This window comes from Sturnus vulgaris, chromosome 5 (assembly GCF_052056855.1).
Source record: "Sturnus vulgaris isolate bStuVul1 chromosome 5, bStuVul1.hap1, whole genome shotgun sequence".
Taxonomy (NCBI): Eukaryota; Metazoa; Chordata; class Aves; order Passeriformes; family Sturnidae; genus Sturnus; species Sturnus vulgaris.
The window spans coordinates 62,863,012-62,877,022 of NC_142247.1; the positions used below are offsets into that span (position 1 = coordinate 62,863,012).

At 36.4% G+C, this 14,011-nt stretch overlaps 1 protein-coding gene across 2 annotated transcripts in view; it reads left to right on the plus strand.

The window, feature by feature from the left end:
• Window positions 1-14,011, plus strand: part of PTPN12 (protein tyrosine phosphatase non-receptor type 12) — a 70,574-nt gene that overhangs the window by 38,127 nt on the left and 18,436 nt on the right. For both annotated transcript variants that reach the window (XM_014869054.2, XM_014869055.2), the window contains exons 6-11: window positions 270-341; window positions 1,775-1,834; window positions 4,356-4,498; window positions 5,902-5,968; window positions 6,529-6,606; window positions 6,697-6,795. In XM_014869054.2, coding sequence (XP_014724540.2) covers window positions 270-341; window positions 1,775-1,834; window positions 4,356-4,498; window positions 5,902-5,968; window positions 6,529-6,606; window positions 6,697-6,795 — 519 coding nt within the window. The remainder of the gene's footprint in view (window positions 1-269; window positions 342-1,774; window positions 1,835-4,355; window positions 4,499-5,901; window positions 5,969-6,528; window positions 6,607-6,696; window positions 6,796-14,011) is intronic.

The window sequence follows — 14,011 nt, forward strand, 5'->3', positions numbered from 1 at the left end:
TTGCTCCCCTCTGCATGATGTTGATGTCTATGGTACAGGCAGACATGACGTTTTCATCCTAATTCACAAAATGCCTTTTGCTTGTATTTATGCTGGTTGGTTGAGATTTTTGTTTTGTTTTTCTCTTGTTATCCAAAAGAAAAGTTATTTCAGTATCTTAAAAGAAGTCAAGAATAAGGCATTCAGGGTTGTGATTTTGTCTGCTCTGCTTCTGTTAATCATCTTTCAGTACCATACATGAATTAAATTAGGTTTCTTTACTTTAACAGAAAAAATGTGAGCGCTACTGGCCTCTGTATGGAGAACCAGCTGTAACTTTTGGACCATTTCGTGTTTCTTGTGTAAGTATAAAGCTTTATAAATTAATTTTCAAGTATTTAGTGGGTTTGTAACTTAAATGTTCAATGAACTGTAATGGGCTTTTTAGTTGTTCAGTACTAAATTTTACAAAAGCACTCTCAAAGGAATTTGCATATCTAAGCTGTGTGGTTTTTTTGAATCCTCCATGATTATTTTTTTTTAAGAAGGGAACCTGTGTCCCCTGGTCTTGCATATTTTTATGTATTATTTCTTGAGCTTTGTATGCTGCTTCAATGTCTGTACCATACTCAAGAAATCAAAATCTTCTGCAGTTGTATTGTCTGTTGTGACTTGTGCTTTCTGAGTGAACTGAAAGCAACACTGGAATAGGTTTTTTTTATTAAGTTAATTAGCATGAAGTGTTTTAAGGTGTTGAAGAAAGCGTTTACATGCCTGTTTATTCTGCTATTAATACTTCTTTTAAATAGTCTAACATTAGTTAAGTATGCTTCAATTAATCTAGTCAGGAAAATAGATACTTGCAAATTTTACTCTATAAATATTCTGAGTAACCTTTTCCTACTGTAAGTTGATTAAAATTTGGCTTTTTCCCCGTGTTCCTTGTGATAGTGGTGAAAGGGGTTTGTGTGTTTGTTGTAATTGACTTCTTAGCTACAGCTGAGAATCTGTTATCTTTAGGTACTCTGGTGTATGTGGGCTGCATTGCTTTAAAACCTGCCAAGTGTTGCAGTTGTTGATGGGAAATGGTAAATTCCCAGGAGGAGACAGAAACACATTAGGAGACTGCATATATGCTTTAAATTATCTGTGGAAAGCTGTAATGCCAAGTTTTTAAAGGCACCTTCAAATTCTGATGTTACTGATATTTAAAGTACAATAATATTGTCTGATTTCTGCAGTATAAACTTTCCTTGATATTCCAAAGGAAGATTTGAAAATTCTGTGAGCTATAAGCTAGGTTTTTTGGCCAAAACCAAGATAATTAGTGATTCTTTTAGGTATACCCTTAACTGAAAACAATGGAAAAGGAAGACATAAAAGGAGACATTGCAGTATAGAGTGGTAAGAGGCTGAAGTTTATACAGCAAAAGTGTTATAGAGGGATGGCTGTGAAAGGCAATCTGTAAATTAAAAGTATGGAGAAACAAAGTAAAAGGTACTCAGAAATATTCTTACATGGTTTATTGATGACTTTGGAGCAGACAAGACTTTAATTTCCAAACTCACACGTTTAAATAAAAGTAACATGTTTTGCACATCTTATACAGCAAGCTGACTTGCTGGTGTGTTAATCAGTGTTTTGATTGCCCCTCTCTTGAGGATATCATAAATACAAAACCAATAAATTTAAAAAGACCCCTGAGTTTAAAGTGTGAGGTTTTAGTTATGTCCTGTATGTTGTATATTGTTTTTAATATTTTTTCCCCATGCATTTTTGTTTTCTCATGTTTAGGAAGCTGAGCAAGCAAGAACAGATTACTTCATTAGAACATTATTACTTGAATTTCAAAATGTAAGTATACAGTCACTTCTGGTCTCATCTTCAATGGTTGCTCAAAAGTCTCCAAAATGATATAATGTCAGAAACTCATGAAAATATCTTCACTTTTTTAGGTGCTGATTATGCATGTAAATGATAAAGTTTGGAAGTGATGTTAAAATCTTAGTATATAAAGGAGGAATAGCAAAACTCTTTGCCTGTTATCTATGTTCTTGTTTACCCAAATGTCTTAAGCTTTTCTTATAAACTTACACCAAAATGTCAGATGTTAGACTTCATTTGACTGAAAAGCAGATACCAGTAAATAAAAACTGTAGAGTTCTCCTGCAAAAACACAAAGCATGACAGTCTATTTTACGGAATACCTGTCATTTTAATTGTTAATCTGCATTAATAAATGATTTATTACAGGTTAGTCTCATTTGTGGTTGTTTCCTTTAGCAAAACTTTGTTCCAATTCAACAATGGATACCACAGCAGTTATGAAAACTGCTTAATCATGAGGGGAGTAATTTTGGGGAATAATTTTTGTCTGCAGTATTTGCTAGGAATGCATGAACTTAATCAGTTTGTTTCTGTTAGTGCTCATAGCTGACTGGGCTGTGAGACAGTTTAGATAACAGAAATTCTGTGTAGTAGTTGGGGTGTGTGACATTTTTTGAAATGGTGCAAATAAAAAACCAGAACTGGATACCAAAAACCCCAAAGCAGAACCTGCCTTCCTTTTAATACCTGAATATTGTATGAACTAGTTACACCAGAAACTGTAGCTGATGTGTATTTTGCTTGCCTAGCTTTACACGCTAATGATGTTTGGCTATTGGCTTTGGGGAGTTCTGTCCCAGTTAGAAGCCTGTGTACTGCTTAAAAACTGAGCAGCAACAAAAAGCTACGGCTTGTGCTGAGCTTTTGATCTAAGCAAGGAAACAAGTTTGTTCCTTTGAGGAGCAATTTAGCTGAAAGGGTTAACAAGATGTGTTATTTGATATGTGCATCTGATAAAGTGGTTTTTCTTCAGATTTATGTAGCAGATTTGCCTGAGCATTCCTGTAAAATTAACTACAGACTTTTCATCTTTCTTTGAAGAATTCTAAGCATAGCCTTGCATCGGAGAGGAAAAGTGTATTTGTGGTATCAAGTAATATCCTTTTAAGTTGGCTTTCAGGTTTTCCAGAATAATTATGTTTTGTCACTTCTGCAACATTAGAGTGGATTATCATATCACAAAAAACTATGCAAAAGGATTTAAAAATTCTACGAATCTACAAGATTATTTTAGTTTCTAGAAGGAAAACCAGTTTGACTGAGACTTGATTATTTTCAAAAGAGAACTTTGGTTGTTTAGTTTATAAGTGGCAGTAGAAAAAAAGAACTATAAAGGTTCTTTCAAATTTTTGATTTTCATATAAAAAACAAACCCTTTTTTCTCCCTGACTATTCCACTAATGTGAAAAATGACTGGTCTTTTAAAAAGTAATTAAGTGTAATTTCTTGCTGGAGCTTAATAGATAGCTGTAACTCTTCCTTTTTACTGATGACCCTAGTTTTACATTATCATCTAGATTTTTGAATTTGTGCTTTCTTAGGCTGTGGGGGTTTTTTTTTGGTTTTTTTTTTTTTTTCTTTTAACCTAGCTATGGTGTTTCCATAGAGCTGGGAAAAGTCAAGCATCACAAATAGAAAAATTTTCATGCTCAAGAGCCCTGCTATGTTGCTTCTCACATAACTAAACAGAAGGTAGTGTAGGTCTTGAAACATATAGACTGTAATATGGGTCAAACCCTTCATGCTCTTCAGTACATTACTTTGAGGACCCCAGAGGAGTGGCACCAGCATGGAAAGGTGCAGTAGAACTAGCTACTTGTTCTGCTGGTGCTTTGGATAGTGATGAAAGAGAAGAGTTTTCAGGGATTCAGGTAGCTGACTAACTAAGCTGTTCTAAAGCCTGCTTCTTGCCTTGTCTTTAGTACTATTGTAGCTCCTGTTACTAGAACAAAAGTGTACCTATTGTTGTTGCAAGTGTGATCCATATTTAGATATGGTCTCAATTATTTCTATCGTTTTCTTCATTTCCCTCTGTGAGCCTGTGCACATGTGCACACACTTTGTTTTGTAATGTGACAAAACAACACCTTTGCCCCCATTTCATTTCCTCAGTGTAAGTTACTGAAGTACAAATAGAAAGACCACATAAAAGATGCTTTCTCCATTTCCAACTTACAGCTTTAAGGACATAGAAACTTTTCATGTGGTGCAGGATTGTTGGTCCTTTACCCATATAACAGAGAGAGGATTCTGAACTGTCCCTTAGGGCATCTTCTTATACGTTAGCAGCACTTCCAATATGACTTCAGAATTTCTCTTCTATTTTTTGAAGTGGTATAAGCTGTAGAGTTTTCTAATCCCTAGTAAATGATGTAAAAAAAACCAAGTAAATGATTTTGCTTGTCAAAGCAAAGGTTCATAGAACTACTTCTTTGGTACAAACTCTAATATGTTATCACTAACACCTTTGTCCCTGCCTCTCCCTTAGGAGACTCGTAGTGTCTATCAGTTTCACTATGTTAACTGGCCTGACCACGATGTCCCTTCATCTTTTGATTCTATTCTGGATATGATCAGCTTGATGAGAGAATATCAGGAACATGAAGATGTTCCTATTTGCATACATTGCAGGTATCAAATGTATTTATCTTTTAATTTTTAAACATTTTCATCTTTTGAAGTCTAGACTTTTGTTATGGGATGTGCTAGTTTTGGTTCTAAGTCAGAATTTATTTATTTATTTATTTTACTTGGAAAAAAACAAACAAACCACTTGTGTCAAAATTTAAAATCACACAGGCTTCATTTTCTTAAAACTGATGCCACAGTGAAATTTTGCTTTTATTTCAGTTTAAGACAGAATATCAATCAGAAAAGGAGCCCTTAAAAGGGGACCTGTTTTCAGGTTCTTAAATCCTCATGAAGATAAAACAGACTTTGAAGATCACTGCAAATCAGCTTGGGAGTAAAAGCTCCATTCTCAACAGGAGACCTATGTAGCACGTGTAGCACTAAGAACTCTGTCTGTGTTCTAATATGACAAAAAAGATTTTCATGAGCCAGGCTATAGTTTCCGGTTGGGAGGTCTATAGTTCTGAACAACAGTTTCATCCTTGACCTGAAATTTGGCAAACAGAAGAACTGTTTAGTCTGAACTGCTATGAAAATATTTTGCTCAATTGACACTTTCTGACAATTTATCTGGAAATCTTGCCTATTGTTTTTTATGCTTTTTAAAGCAACAGAAGTTCATGTGTTATGTCAGGAAAAATTGAATTCAGATTTATAAGCCAGGACACGTTAAATTCATGGGACTTATTAACTCTTTAGAGCTTAGTTATTCTCTTCAAGGGCTGCATTCTGTTTTGGAGTTGTCACTCTTTAATGAGGTCTAAAACCATAAACTGTCTTAGCACTAAAATCTATTCACTTTGTCCTGTTCTTTTTGAATGTCAATAGAATTCTGAATGTTGATTCGTTATAACAGTGTAATTATAATGTAATTAATAAGCATGAGCTATAATTCTGCATGTGTAAAACAGATGAATTAATACAATTAGGAAAAATAAGATAGTTTGCCGTCATTCTTAAATTTTCAGATTTATGTTTTTAGCTAAAAAGCAGAAAATACAGATGTGATACTAAATCAGAAAAATGTGGCAAGTCTTTAAACGTGGTCTGTTCTGCCATTTTACATCATTTATCATTAAACTTGGAGAAGGCCACACCTGAGGAAGCAGTAGTTGCTGGGAATAATGTGACAAGAAAGAAGCAATAAAATTGTCAGCACTGAATCATCTTTCATGACTGCAGTTCCAAGTGGCTGTGAAAACTTGCATTAAAAGATTCAGTGCTGCATTTTGCACTGCTGATTTTACTTTTAAGACACAGTAGTGTCAGGCTGAGTGAAATTAGTGATGATTGAGGGATTTGGATAATTTTTTTTAACATAGACTTTTTGAAATACAAGGCTTATAGTGGTTTTTTTAATCAAATTTAAGTAATATCTAACACCTCTCTGTTTATGTTCATAGTGCAGGGTGTGGAAGAACAGGAGCCATCTGTGCCATAGATTATACATGGAATTTGCTTAAAGCTGGGGTAAGGAATCCTAAAAGAAGTTTTAGGACATTCTGTAATTTCATAACAGCAATTGATTGAGCTTCCAAGTGTTCAAAAATACTGAAATGTTTAAGAGAATGTAGAACTCTCTTGACAGGTTGGATGTTTAATTTCATTGCATTTGTGTTTTAATAGGAACTTACTTTCATTTGACAGCAAGTTTTTATCTAAAAAGGTCACTATAAAATTCTAATTTTTAAAAAATAAATTTCAATGCAAATTGATTTTTGAATTCAACTTTCTCAGTCTCTGATGTATTGAGCAGTTCAAATATAAAGGGATAACGTTCATTCTGAAATTTTTAGATTATGATGTATTGTTATCATTGTCATCAGTGTCATTAAAAATGCTTGAAATGCTCTCATCTGGTCTAAATTAAATGTCAGTTTGGAGTTGCTTTGAAAAAATATTAATTAGTTGCAGTGTGGAGAGAATAGATTAGTTTTACCTATAAAAGCTACACTTTTTTATGTTTAACAGCTTTTGTATTGTTGTTCTGACAATTATGTCATTGTAATTAATTTGCTTCTGTATTTCAGAAAATACCTGAAGAATTCAATGTATTTAATTTAATACAGGAAATGAGGACACAGAGGCATTCTGCAGTGCAAACAAAGGTATAGTTTGTTTTAAAATGAATGTGATAATATATCATTATTCTTTAAAAAAATCTTGTGCATTAATTTTTGTCTGGTACCTTATTATAGGAGCAGTATGAACTTGTCCATCGAGCCATAGCACAACTATTTGAAAAGCAACTGCAAAAATATGAAAGCTGTGCAGACTGGAAGATTGCAGACGGAGTGGTAGGTGTCTTTCCCATATGTAGCTGTTAGCTTCTGATGAAAATTCTCCTGTGAAGTTGTTTTTCAAGTGTTCAATGGTGTGATCTTATTAACTTCTCATGTTTTTTAAAGTACTGCTTGCATTGGAATAGATTAGGGGAGAGAAAAATAAGTTTAAAATGCTTTTGTCAGGGAGCTTCATGCTCTACCCTTTTAACAAAGGAGAAGGAAGTGGAAAAAATATTCTTCATTGGTATTCACAGTATTTGAGGATTTTTCTGTCTTTCTGTCCTTCCCCTTTAAATTTCATGTCTCCTATAGGTTTATTCTCTTTTTTATGTTTAGATATGTTTTCTTGGCTGTTGCTGGGCACTATGTGAAAAATGGCTTTTTGGATTAATATATTCTTTCTCTCCCACAGCCCATAACTCTGTCCCACCCTTTGTCCCTGGACTGTATTTTGTTTATTCAGTGATTTTCTGTCCCTAATTGTGTAGATTCCATAGCTGTCTAGAGGGAGTATGAGTCGTATCTCCAGGACTCTTTGAAATATCTGGAAGCAATTTTAAATGTGCTTTTATTAATGAACATCCCATTTATTGTAGGGAGTTAGCTGTCCTCTGCAGTGCTTTTTAGGAAGTATAGAATGTTTTCAATTCTTGGATTAAAGACATCCACCTTTCTGCTAACTCCTAAGAATTTATATCAGTTCATGCAGTACTTACAAGGTCTTTAGTCATAGCAAGAAGCCTGTTGACTAAATGCAATATGGATAGGGCTGGCTGCTTTTGTTTGTTATAGGTTTGATTAAGGTGATGTGTGATTTTTTTTTTGATTTTTTTTTTCCCCCCTGAGAAATGAGCATGGCAGGCTTTGGAATATGCAGATTGATTAGCTTTGTACAGAAGTGATTTTTAAGTACGTGAGTTTTGTCATAAAATAATGGGTAGATCAGTCTACTGTGTCTTCTGATTATTTGACTTAAATCTTACATGTGTCTGTGCTCTTATATAGAATCAAGTGTGTCTCTTATTTACTTAGTCCTATTACTATATATACTAAATGACTTACATATTCCAGAAGATGAGCAAAGCTGTGGCACAGTATGGTGATACTCTGTAACAAAGGCAAGTGCTGTCTTCAGCACAGCTTGAGAGATTTGCTGACTATTAAAACAAGACCAAATAGAAAATGGATAGGTAATGTGTATGGGGGTGAGAGAGGGATAAACCCCAGCTCTGACAAGGCAGTGATGGAGTGTGAGTTTTGAGTTTTACTTGGATATAATCTTGGTTTGTGATCAACAAGTTGTAAAGGAAATGGAATTTTAGCAGTTACTTGGAAACTAGTAAGAGCAGAGAATGTAATGTCCTTGTGTGAGTACCTTGCAGTTTGACTACTGACCGCATGTCAAGTCTGCTTATCTCAAAACCAGAATTTGAACATTAAACAACTGGACAAGGATCGAAGGTGCTGGAAAGCTCAATCTGAAGAACAGCCAGACTGAGGTGGAGAAAAGTGGCTGAGGTTAGATGCAACAGAGGCCAAGTAACAACAGAAAGCTGATTACTATTAACTTTTTCTAAAGGATACCAGTGAGACCTGAAAGACTTCATAAAAAAGTGTCATTTGTATAAAAAATGCAACATGAAATTGCAGAACTCCTTGCAGCTGAAAGTATGTATCTTTGGGGTGAATATCTCACCATCTTGGAATCTTCTTCTGTGAGTTTCACTAACCTCTGACCTATGAAATTCCAGAGTTGGAATCCATTGGAAAACATTCTAGGGAAGGATCCCTTTATGTCTGTTCTGATCTTATTCTTCCCTGGAAGCTCCCTTTTGATCACTGCTGGAAACAGGGCAAAGTAAATCTTTGTCTGACTAGACATAGCCTTTTTTATGTTTGGAAATGATGCTTCTTCCTACTGTAACTTGAAAAATTCTGCAGAAGGATTGAGGGGAGAAGTCTCATGGATGAAGAATTTCTGTATCTAAAACTTTGGTACTTAGACTTATACTGTCCATTTGTTAGAAGATTTTCTTTCAAGGAATTAACTGGTATAGACTTAGCTTCTGTTCTGGATTTATAAAGGAAACCTCACATATCCAGTAAAATATTTTCTTCTAGTTTTAACCTGCTTCTCAAAACTTCGAAGCTCACTTGTGACATCACTTTGATATTCTGACAAAGCTCATTTTTTACCTCCAGGAGTGTTATGTAGCATCTATTGTATATAATGTCTGATTTTCCCCAGAAATTTTCTAGTTTGCTTTATTTTAAAAAACAAACAAGCATTCTGGGATGTATCTTGGTTAAAAAACTAATTCTGAGGCAGGAAGTTTTCAAGTAACTTTTTAAAAGACAATGTCATATTCTAAGGCTCCTTCATGTATGTTACTCTGCCTGCAGATGCTACAGCAGCTATGAAATCTTCAATATGTGAATGGTTTTAATTATGTCCAATGAAAACAATTCCAAATGAAATTAATCTGCCTACTTTGGATATATTACTATTTGTTAAGTAGGAGATGCTACTGGGCTGAAGAGGAAATGTGTCATTTATTCTATTTTGATAATTCTCTGAAGAGCTGGAGTGCTCTGTAGGGTTGGTTTCATGCTTTTGTTTTCCTGTTGCTGTTCTCACTTCAAGCAGTGTTTGAAGTGGGTTGAGTTCCAGGGACTGTAAGCAGGTCTTGCCAGTAACATCCCAGTAAAAAGTTAATCTGATTGGCAGTGAGGGGCAGCATTCATGGGCAAGTAGCTCAGACACAATCCTGAACGTGTGTTCCTGTGAACTTGCCAGCTTTGCCCTGCTGGAAACAATACTGTAAAAAGTCAGCAGCAAGGCATGCAGTGTTTGAAAATACACTTATGAGAGGGTTAGAATTTCCATTAGAATTTGATGGATTCAAAACCACTTAGAAAATACATGATGTGCTTTAATGTAGTAAATGCATAGTCTTACCATATAGTTATACCTATTGTGAATGTGTAGAACTACAAATGTTTAACATAGCACTAAGTATTTAAATGAAATGAAATAAAGAAAGCTGTGCTCAGATACCAGTACTTTCAACAGTACCCCACAGCAGCCAAATTTCAGGGTGAAGAATTGCTGCTCAGGAGCCTTTTTTTTTTTTTGAGATAAGGAAAGAATTCAGATACTAAATTTGATAATCAGAACTATTCCACACCCCCACTTAGTAGTTTCAAGTTACCAAACAATTACATTGGAACAGAATCTTGGACTGAAGCCCTTCCCACTGAAGTTCTTGATTGTCATGTATTTCAAGTCAATAACTGTGCTTCTCACCATCACTGGCTTTGTTAGAACTGCTGTGAAACTATTACACTTGCTGTTGGGTTTGGAAGATTTGAAATATATGCGAGATCATTAGTCTGGGTCATCTGATAAGGTATCAGTCAGATTTGTATCAGTAAAATATTTTATGAGTTATTTGAGAAGGGTCTTCATGAGCTGAAGTCAACTGTAGCTGTCTTGGCAAGTCTGAATCGTATGGAATTTCATCAAGTTGGATGTTTGGAAATCAGAAAAATAAAACTGGTTAAAAGACAGACAACCAAACTCACTCTCAGTTCAAAAATGTTTCTCATTGAATTTTTTTCTCTTGACAGTACCAAGCATGTTACAGTACTGCAAGTCCTTGTTTTGTCCTTACCCATGAGCAGAAGCTTGTGTTAATAAACACTTTCTCCAAAATCTGGCAGTGCTGGTACTCTCCAGTGTCTCTTGCATTTCGTGCTGTCAAAGTGACAGAGTTCTGTTACTGTGGTTGACTGCACTTTTAGAAGTCATGGAGGAATCAGCTGCTATAAGAAGGATGTTATTTGAAACATTAATGGTTTAGAAACTGTAAGTGAAAAGACTGTGCTGTTCATATTCTCTGCTGTTTGGCAGCTTGGAAGGATATTTTTTGTCATCATAGCATTCTAAAAAATCATGTATTTCTTCAGAGACATTTATCTTGTTGCCTCTGTTGGAATGTTTTATTTAATCTGAGTCACTTGAGTGTATCATTTCAATCTGAAGTATTTCTCTTTTTATCTACTGAAACTCAGTGATTCCCATGCTGCTTTATGAAAAGGGCAAAAGGAATGCCTCTATTCCTTTTAAGGGAAAACATGAGATTACTTCTGGAGGAGTCTTTGCAGTAAATTTGCCAGTATTTTACCAGTACAGAAAGCTTCTGAATGACATGAAATATTTCCACTGTGAGTTCCAAAAGAAAATGATACATTGCAATTCCTGGGCAAAAAGTTTTGAATTGTAGGCAGTGTGTGTGAAATCTCAGTCTAAGACTATGATCTTCTGTTTGCTTGAAGGTAATGACAGCACTCCTTGGTGATTGAGCCAGTGGAGGAAGCAGGTGGGGGCAAGAATCCCCCTGGGAGGTGACAGCACAGTTTGGGTAACCGTAGCTGGATTTAGACACTGCATCTGCCCTGAGAATTTCTTATTTTTCTGCATTACTACAGGAACATAAGTTACTTTGCATTTTAGTAGACTAGGGGCAATCTACACAGAGTATTTGAGTTTATGGTCTTGTCATTTGTTAATGTAGTGTTTCATAGGTAGGTATGCACACGTCTATATATGTGCAATTTAACAGAATACCTAGAAATTTCTAACTATGAGCAGTTTCACTTGATCTCAGTAGCTACTCCCTCAGGCAAGCACTCCAAGGGAGCTCTTGAACTGTGGAGCATTTGATGCATATAGACACAAAGATTGGGGAAAGATCCTGTTCTTTTGTTTAAACACGTTGCAGTGAGAAGCCTGCCACAGTAGGACAGTTGTCTTCTGTGAGAAAGCAGGGTGCTACACTAAACACTTAGTGAATTACACATTTGTTAATCCATTTTTAAACCATTATTCTGTATGATGACACCTGTGAGCTACGTATGTTGTCCTGGTTTGTCTAAGCTGATACTTTTAAAAATTGTGCTCTGCCTGAGAATGCAACATCTGTCTAGAGAAGCAAGGGAGTGTTGACTGATGTCAATAAGCTGTGCTTAGGAAGGCTGTGGAAGGCTTTTTCTTAATACCACCATCTGCTCTTCTCAACAGATGCAGTCATCCCAGTGAGATACCCTATATTCACTTTGAGAGCTGGGCTTCCTTGTTTCTGCTCTCTGCTAGTTTTTCTGCATGTTTGCCTAGTCACTGAATTTGATATATGACAGGGAAATCTGTGAGCTGATGTCCCTCAAGGGTAAATACTCAAAATACTGGTTATTCCCTATTTCTTGTAACACAGAACTGAGAACAAGTAACAGGGAATGACTTATCTAAAAGTAAACAAAGCCTTCACAGAAACATCAATCCATTGAGCTAATTAAGGAAAGTGGCAAAGTACTTCTTTTTTTGGTGATAGTAATTCCTGCAATAATTCTTGCTCCTCATTCAGTGTAACTTAAACAGTGAATTGATCTGGAGTTTAACCTGATGCACAAATGAAAGCTTTGAACACCTCTCTGCCTGAAGCCTTCCCTGTGTACAAAATTGGGGTAACCACTGGCTTTTCTGGTGTTCAATTTAAAAGTACCATTTTGTGTATGCAGGTTTTCTTGCTGGGTTTTGCTTGTTTGGGGGCTTAAATTTTTTTTTCAATGAATTGTTTTTGTAAACTCTGTGGTTGTGTATGTGCCTTGGACATTTGAATTTATATACATTTTTGTAAGCCTTGTACATCTTATATGTTCTGTTACCAGTAGCAAAAATGGCAGTGCCTTTTCAGCTACTTCTGCCTGTCTCAACTAGAAACAGCTTCTTACTGCATACATGGAGTTGTATAAAGCTTTGACATATGCTAGCTTCTTTAATAAGCTTTTTCTTCTGCCTGTGAGAAAAGCATATCTAAGGAAACATTCTGTTCACAAACACTTCATTTTACAAACACAGAAGGACAGGGATGCAGCTGCTGGTTTGTTTTCTGGACAAGTTAGTCTAGAGCCAACAGGCACACCCTTTCCCTTGCCAATACCCTTTAGAAAACTGAGTGCATAAATAAGAAACGTGTTCCTGAAAACTTCTGTGCTAGTGGAACTGAACTGAGAGACTTTTCAGATCTATTGTAGGATGGAGAAGTTGGTGGTGAGGGGGAGGATCTCTTGTGGAGTCTCGCTCTTTCCAGCATCTTTCTGCCTGTGAAACCGGGATGTGCTGCAGTGCTGAAGCAAGGCCAGCAGCCCGCTCTGTTCTCAGGATGCAGTTGTTTAGGATGCATTCATTTCAGCTTTGGTTGTTAGTACTTAGGAGTAAGGGGAACCTTTAGTGCTGTCCATAGTAATGAATACATCAGGGAGAGATTCAGAGTTTGCATTGCACAACTGGGGGAAGTAGGGAGGAACATGACACAGCCATTGAGCAGGAAACTGAGTTTATTTTTGAATTCTGGGAGCCTCAGCATCTTTGGCACCAAACTTCAGCATGGCCCCCTGCCTGAATGAGGCAATAAAATTAATGCCCATTAAAGGCAAAATGATCTCTAGGGTCACTCATTACTTAATGTCAAAAAGTAGGAAATTGCTTTCTTTCTTTTTTAGAGGAGCTGTTAGAGGGGTTGGATGGATGTTCATGCCCCACAGTAATGTTTCCAATGCTGGGGATTCCAAATCTGGATGCAAACCACTGTAGACATACTAATTTAAAAAAATCCAAAACAACACACATTCATATTTTCCCCCAGTCATTAGCTGCATCCAAAGCAGCACAGGCAGCAGGTGAAGGGAGGTAATTCTGTCCCTCTAGTCCATGCCTGTGAGACCACACCTTGGGTACTGCATCCAGCATTGGGGTCCTCAGCACAGGAAGGACCTGTTGGAATGAGTCCAGAGGAAGGACACAAAGATGAACAGAGTCTCCTAAGAAGTCTCCTAAGCGGACAGACTGGAAGTTGTGGTTGTTCAGCCTGGAGAAAAGAAGGCTCCAGGGAGACCTTACTGTGGCCTTGCAGTACTTCAAGGGGGCTCATACCAAAGATGGGGGACAGACTTTTAGCAGGGTCCCTTGGAGTAGGACAAAGCATAATGGTTTTAAATTCAAAGACAGTACATCCAGACTAGATGGAAAGAAGAAATATTTTATGATGGTGATGAAACACAGGAATAGGTTGCCCAGAGAGGCTGTACATGTCCCATCCTGGCATTCCTGACAACAGCTAAGGCCAGCTTGGACAGGGCTCAGAGTAACTTGATCTTTTGAAGATGTCCC